The sequence below is a fragment of the Dichomitus squalens genome (genome assembly GCF_000275845.1).
Source record: "Dichomitus squalens LYAD-421 SS1 unplaced genomic scaffold DICSQscaffold_136, whole genome shotgun sequence".
Classification (NCBI taxonomy): Eukaryota; Fungi; Basidiomycota; class Agaricomycetes; order Polyporales; family Polyporaceae; genus Dichomitus; species Dichomitus squalens.
In genome coordinates, this window is record NW_006767018.1 from 1 (window position 1) to 7,474 (window position 7,474).

General features: G+C 52.2%; 3 protein-coding genes across 3 annotated transcripts; all 3 read right to left on the minus strand.

Moving 5' to 3' along the window:
• Positions 1-1,013: 1,013 nt before the first annotated feature.
• DICSQDRAFT_17584 (uncharacterized protein) lies at positions 1,014-1,292 on the minus strand (the record flags this gene model as incomplete). Its single annotated transcript, XM_007371614.1, has 1 exon — positions 1,014-1,292. A coding segment is annotated over one exon (279 nt), but the record flags the coding sequence as incomplete, so codon positions are not given.
• Positions 1,293-2,185: 893 nt separating this feature from the next.
• Positions 2,186-2,766, minus strand: DICSQDRAFT_73406 (uncharacterized protein; the record flags this gene model as incomplete). The annotated part of the gene is made up of 2 exons (XM_007371615.1): positions 2,186-2,335; positions 2,392-2,766. Coding segments are annotated over 2 exons (525 nt in total), but the record flags the coding sequence as incomplete, so codon positions are not given.
• Positions 2,767-4,008: 1,242 nt separating this feature from the next.
• DICSQDRAFT_73405 (uncharacterized protein) lies at positions 4,009-4,565 on the minus strand (the record flags this gene model as incomplete). The annotated part of the gene is made up of 2 exons (XM_007371616.1): positions 4,009-4,284; positions 4,332-4,565. 2 exons carry the CDS (start codon positions 4,563-4,565, stop codon positions 4,009-4,011), a joined length of 510 nt encoding a protein of 169 aa, XP_007371678.1.
• Between the last annotated feature and the right edge of the window lie 2,909 nt (positions 4,566-7,474).

A 7,474-nucleotide genomic window follows, 5' to 3' on the forward strand; every position in this document is an offset into this window, starting at 1 on the left:
GATGCTGGGAGACTCACCACGATCCATACCAAACCACTGGTACAGATCGTCCATGTGAAAGATTCTGTGAATCCGGAGACGTGAGAGGGACGAAGAAGGGGTGAAGAACGATTGACGTGTCCGGTGGTCGTGAGGTGAGCCCATCCAGCACCAGTCTTGGCTCACGTGCCCGTTGCCTTCAGGATCCCTGTCCGCCACAGGCCCCATCATCTGGTAAGATTCATGCGTCTGGTCCTGAGGTTGATACTCGATTCTCATAATCTAATATACAGTTCTCCTCACACGAGATGTTCAACCCTTTCTACCTCGACAAGTCCTTTGAAAGTCAGGCTTGGGCACACAAGGAGAGGAGCCACAGCTTTCTTGAATAACGTATCTCGAAGCGCGTCAAGGAGCAGTTCAACATCATATGTATTCTGTTACAATCCACCAAGCATCGCACGGATGTCTTGCTCTCTGACAGCAGCGGCCAGTGGGTCTGCGATGGCCACTTTTCGTCGCTTGCGTGCCGGTGCGTTGGACTGCTCGCCGGTTGGCAGAGGCATGGGATCTTCTATGACATTGTTGCTGGCAGTCGTCCACTCCTCGGCTGTCCTGTCATTTCCGCCGTGCCCTTCCGCATGGCCCCACATCTCCACAGCGCCCCTGTCTGTTGTCGCGGTGGTGCCCAGTTCCAGTACGGATGTATTGACTGACCCTTGGAATGCAGCCATCCGACGCTGTCGTGGGCCTCGAGGACCACTGACAATGATTAGGTCTGATAGGCTGGATGATGATTGTCGCGCTAGAACATCTGAGGTGAGTACAAGCTCATCGTGAAGGTTACCCACTGGAGAGTGGAGCCCTGATTCTACCACACCACGGCCAGTTTCTGGCGGCGGTGCCGCCTGTTCAGAAGAAACAGCCGTCGTCTCCAAGCCCAGGAGATCTACCGAGGCTAGTGCTGTCGGTGCACGCAATGCATCCTCTGCGCTCCTCCGGATCGCAGCTTCTTTGGCTAATTTTTTTTGCAGCTTCGTATCCCGTAATGACGCTGCAGCATGTCGATGCAGGGAGGCGCGGTCAGTGACGGAGTTTGGGGAGGGTTTCAGGTGAGTGGGAAGTGCGACACGAATCCATCGTTGGTTGTGCAGGGCTTGCGTGTTCACAATGTACAGCTCACTGTTTGCATGTGAGACAACCGGTCGGGAGCGGGACGTGTCCTCACGCTCTTGCCGGACCGTGCGTTTTCCGTCGCTCGAACATTTGGCCCGCCAGCAATCGTGTTGAACATTGATAACGCAGATGAGATCCTAGACATATGCAATTGTAGTGATTAGCATTCTGTTTCATCTGCTCGTGCATAGTGGTCGGTCCTACGCCTGATTCTGCACATGAGTACTTACACGAGGTAAAAGCACCCGCAAGCGTCCTGAGCGGTTCACTACAGGCATACGCAGCTTGGGATGGACATGAGGCTCGAGTATAGAGTCGCGCACGATGATCAATGAGTTTTCGGACTTCGGATCCCCTGCCCGCAGAAGTTCCACGACGGAGCCAAACCGTAGCTCCGTCGCTGAGGAGAACGGATGGTCTGTTTCGATGTCAGCGGGTGTTGAATCCTGCAAACGATTAGGCCTAAGATGGAGTGACAGACAGGGAATGAAGAGCGATAACCTACCGGTGAGCACACCACAGATATTCGGAAAACAACTTCGTCGCCCAAAGATGCCGTATCTCCGTTGGTGGCGACCACACTACTTGCTGGATACCATGGTCCTTCCACTCCAGTTGGGGGGCATATATCGGCATCGAGACGTACTGAGAGCGTGTCACACCATGCCAGAAGAGAAGCCTGAGTGCGAGATGATGGTTGCCGGGGAGCAGTAGGACTATCTGAGACAGCCTGAGAGCCGCGAGTGCCAGGGGAAGGAAGGCGAGTGAGCGACATCTTCCCCGGAGTGTGAGGGTTGCGAATAGGTACACCAAGCAACTTAGCATCGATGGCATCGGAGTGGATATGAGCACGAACTTGCTGAGCAGCGCATACCCATCGACCTGAAAGCTTGTCCAGCCAATATCCGCCGGTGACCATATGGCGGCAGCGATCCTGATTTGCAAAGGATGCCGCTATGTCCCGGCTGGGGGCCTGGCGATTGCTATGGACGGAAGAGAGCCGGAATATGTGATTAAACGACTCGTAACGCTCGGTGGAAAAGAGAAGGGCAGGCCCGTGCCGGGCGATGTGATCCGGTATGTGGAGGAGAATGTGGAGCTTATTCTTCTCTGTAAGAAGCCCTGGACTGAGCGTCACGGCGTAATCAAGTACACTGTCTATGCACTTGCGAAGCTGTTTCTATTGACTTGCCAGATTAGTTGTCATGAATGGTCACATTACACAGGTTTGCGCACCAGATAAGTTGACATTGAGACTATCTCCGTCTCCCAAAGGAGGACTGTCAGATCGCCTACGGCGAGCCACGCATTTTGAAGATTGTCCTCAACGAGCCCACAGACAGCGAAGGACATCACCTGACTGATGGTTTTGAAGTGCTTGCCTATGAGAGCGCCTCGATAACGACACATGTAATCGGCCAGTATATTTGGAATGTTGAGCCCAGATTTCGCCACCGAGTTCAGTCGAGCTTGAAAGACCGTGAATTTTGCCTGTTTCTCGAGGACCCAGACCGTTTGCGCCCAGAAGTATTTCACGACGCCGAGCAGATGTGTATGGAGGGGTTCGACAGGTGTGTCTCGGTGGACGTCCAGACCTGCCGGCGAACCCATGAGTAATGGCATATACATTTGCAGACATCTGCGCCACAGCTCTCGAAGCATTCTCCAACGTCTTTGCTCGTTTTGAGGCCCTTGGAACAGGCAACTCATTTCATAAATGAACACGGACCTTTCATATCGAGCAGGGGATTCACCATGGTCACGTCTTTGCTCCGCAACAACTCCGCTGACAGCTCGCGGTTCACTTCCTCCGGAGACAACGCCTTGCGGTCTGCACTAGATTTGCGTAGAATCTTCCCCAGGGCGATCAGGCGATTGATCGTGGGCAAGGCAAGTGAGTCTTTGGTACCCGTTGATGTGATCGCCTCCTTGAGAGGCTTCTGCGCTGCTGCATGTGTAGCTTGTATCAGTTGATTGAATACGGCACTCCGTGTCTCAGGCGCAGTCCGATCTCGGCCAGGCTAGAGAAGATCATTATAGCTGCAGATGGATACGACATACCCCGAAGAAGTGACGTACCCTCAATAACGAGGCATAGCCGTCATCGGAAACCTTGAATTTCTGATCCCCACCGACATGACAGCAGCGACAGAAATGATTGCCTTTGAGCCCGATATGGCTGCATAGCTCCGCTTGCATGGGATTGTCCCCAGGAAGGAACAGGAGCCAGAGCCGTACCAGGATGTAGTGTCGCCTGCGCACATCCCATACCTTAATGGGACTTGTACCCCAAGTATTCCTGTACCGAACAATGGATTGAATTGGCACACAGTATACTGTATAAGGGGTCGTACATACCGGATATCGTTGCACACTGCTTCCATAATTTCCATAGGGGAAGCGTTGGGCGATGTTGAGACGAACTGTATATTGCGAGATTTTTCAATCTCGGCGCGAGGCAAACCGCAATTTGACATGTAACAAGAATAATGGACGTTCCATTGCTTCGAGCTGTTCCCAGATACGTCGTCGATAAAGACTGCAAGGGGAGGGCACTCCCACTCTAAACCAGCGGCTGTAATGCGATCCGCGTTGGGCATATTCGAAGCATGGTGTGCTGAGCAAGCTGGAAGCACCATTTTAGCATGGTTCGTGGCATAGCGCAGCCAATATAGGAAAATGAATACATACGTGCAAATAAGTTCCTGCCAGGATTCGCGGCTTCGATATCTGGCCAGCTACTCTTGAATGCCAAGCAGGGGAGCATCTCCTTCGTTTCCTGAACAACGAGACCTTCCTAGTATGTATAATATGAACACTATCAGGTCACCGCCTCTCCAATAACAATGGAACTCATCGTACCTCGGTCACCTCAACTTTGAGACACACAGCCCACATACCCTTGCCTTCGAACTCAAAGAAACGAAGCGGAATGCACCACGCGTCACCTTGGCAGTAAGTCAACTCGTTGACATAGAAGTCCTGGTCGTCAATCCGGACCATCGGAGTAACAAGCTCCGAAGGGCTGTCAACAAACCACTTCGAAGCATGGAACGCTTCCGAAATTTTCCCTTGGCTGAAAACAGGATAGGCTTTGATATGTTGACGGACATCTGGGTGAGCGTATTGCTAAAAACAGTTATTACACGCTGCGCTATTGCTTGAACCGAACACACCATTGCGATATGATGGTGCAGCGAATTCTGATAGAATACATGGCCGGAAGACGTCTGCACCCGCTTAGTCGGGTTCCCGCATGCCTCTAGTGCCTCTGCCTGAAACTTCTCGACCTTGTACAGCGATGGAACGTCTCGTGCTCCGAGAGCGCGACCCCAGGACAGTATAGCCTCTTTCTGTGACCGAGAGAACCGCAGCTCGGGAGAGCTGAACAATATGTCGGTTTTCATCATCTGTTGAACACATTCTTCGACTAATGGTCATACCTAAGGGAGAAAAGTGTACATACCGCTCTGTTAGGATATGGGAAGAAGGTCTCCTCAGGCCTGACCGGTGTTCCGAAGAATTGTTGCGAAAGATCGTTCGGATCTGTCGCTATCCATTGGCGTCGAGGAATAGACGAACGACGATGGGAGTGAGATGGCATCCAGGTCGGAGGTGAGCCGTAGATCAGTGTGGTGTGGACGAGGATATACGCACCCATGTTATCCCACTCGCCCCCTGTGCCCAAATTGATGTCGGAAAGCTCTTGACCCCCTTCGTCTTCGTCTTCTGGATGAAGAACTGCTCGAAGAAGGCCTGCGCCTGCGAGAACGTCCTCCATCGACAACTCAGAGTCCCCGCCGCCGGGTAGAGCCTCCTCCCCGGCTGTGAAAGAAATCCGCCCTGCTAGTGCATTCTCCATCGCCCGCCCAACCTGTCTGGACCACTCGTCATCTGCCCCATGCGAGAAGGGATGAGTTGTGTCTTGCTGAAGAGAAACGGGAAGCCAATCGTGATCCGGAAAATACGAATCGGGGGGGAAATCCTCAGGTGAACGAGACGGAAGAGAACTCGGAAGAATGGGATCGTGAGAGGCACCTAGCACCTCACGGGCAATACGTAGCTTCCGGTCGAGGTTTTGCTGGTGTGGCTTTCCCTTCTCGTGATCTCGTAGGTTTGCAAGCTTCGTCCATTGACCTTGTCCAGGAGCATTGCAGACTCTGCATCGCCCGAAAGCCCCTGTAAGCTCGAAATCTGCCAGGCATGTGAGTTCCCATACAAGCCCTTGGGCCTAATGTTGAACGTACAACTCACCTTCAGTACGTTCGAAACCAGACATATCATGGAAAGTATGACAGGACAGTAGAGAGGAGACAAGGTTGTGGCCACAAGCGCCAAAAGGCGCCCCTTGTCGAGAAATCCAGACAACGCCAGGGCACGTCACAGCAATCCCGCAAAGCCATTGTAGGTGATATACGAGAAAAACGACACTATTTTTCCGATTTAAGACCTACACAAAGGCTGATAGAGATCCGTGAGCGAGAGGGACTCTAGACCTCTACGATAAGTAAGACATGCGAGCCTCCTTCCGAGGAGGACCTCCCCCAGACCCTGTCCCGATGTGATCCTCACGGCCGCGCTTCCTACTGATATGTAATCCGTCCGCCTCTTCGTCTAGTGGGCTGTAAATTCTGACACAGGTGAATCATCATCTATCATGGTGTACAAAAGGCGTCACTTACGTTACGACAGTAGAGTCGTCCATCAACCATGGCATGTCCACCAATGTTTGAGACTCCTGCGTAGGATCCAAAAACAGGTCGCGATTATCTTGTATAAAATCATTCATCTCCCGAAGGCGTCGTTCTTGAGCAGCGTTGACTGCGTGCACGCGCCGCAATTCTGCTTGAGTCGATGCAAGCGCGTGCATACACGGACACAATGCGGTATCGTTGCTGGCAGTTCTCTCTGTCTCATCTAAACAGTTATCATTAGTGTTGAACAAGATACGATACATGAGGGTTGTTCTGACCTTGCACAGTTTCAGTTTGCACGCCTCTCGACACATATGTCCTGCTGTGCACGGCATCTGTCCCTGGTGGTCCTAATCAGCCGGGAATTGGACGATAACAAAAAATGACACAGCACGCACCTGTATCCGGTTGCTCAATGTTGAGTAAGTACTGCGTCTCGGTAGTCTGTGAATTCAATGCTCCACCAGAAGCGAACAACCTATACCGTCAATTTCCGTCACAGGAACGCGACCAGTATCAGCAGCCGATACACATGTGCACTGCTAACACAAGGGGTACTCACCGTGATGTCCTCCCTTCCTGGATGCCCCGTCGAACTTCGGAACGACGCGGTCGGCGGGAGGACAATGTCTCCACCTGCGACCAGGCATCGCCGACGAATTGAGAGGGTTCGTACTCGTCGTCCGAGCTGCCCATTGTAAGCCTTATGTTCACCTGAAAAGATAGGTTAATAGTTATGTGCTATCCAACTAAGTTTTTGAATCTCACTACAATTTCTCTTCTTTCGTCAAGCCGCTATTGATATACGGGTGTACGGGAGGCGGCACGGATACTTAACAAGTTTCAGCCGCACCATGTGCCTGCGGGTTGGGACCATGTGAGCCCATATGTATTCAATGTCGGTAGCCGATATTGTATGGACATGAATGAGGGACAGTAAAGGGGTCGATCGCTTCGATATGAAAACCATAAGGTCATGGTATGGGGAAAGGGTCGTACGTGGTATGGCGCCAATATGGGCGCTGCCTATCGGCTACATGCGGCGCTGACATGAACCTTATACCGGTGACTATATGCGGACCATACTGTCCCCCTTCCATATCAGTGGCATATCTGAAGTCGCCCGGTGGTGTAGGATTCAAGTATTCACCGGTGACCCACTCCATACCCTCAAGTTCTGAACCTCATCGTGGTTGCACACGTCCTGCAAACGTCACAAATCAGCACGCAGACCACGCAGGAGGTTTTCTATACTTCCTAGATACTCGGACCAGGCCTACTCACAGAGTATCTTATACAAGTAGGGAGCTTGAAGTCTATATTTGCAGAACAGTAGTAATAGAGTGGGATGGTGATGGTCAAGCATGAAGTTCATGACAGTATCACAAGCTAAGCGCGTTTGCTACGACACTTACTGGTATTTAGGGTTAGGGTTAAGGCCCTATAGCGACAAAAGAAAATGGCCTGCCCAGCCCGAAGGCCGAAACTAGTCTCGTGACCAGACGTTCGGAGCTCCAAGCGGGAACGAAAAATCGGAGGTTCCCGAGCACCTTAACGTCTGGTGGCTTTACCCCCGTGACTCCCCGCTCGGTGACCTATGTGACCTCCCTGCCCTCTCTCCGGGA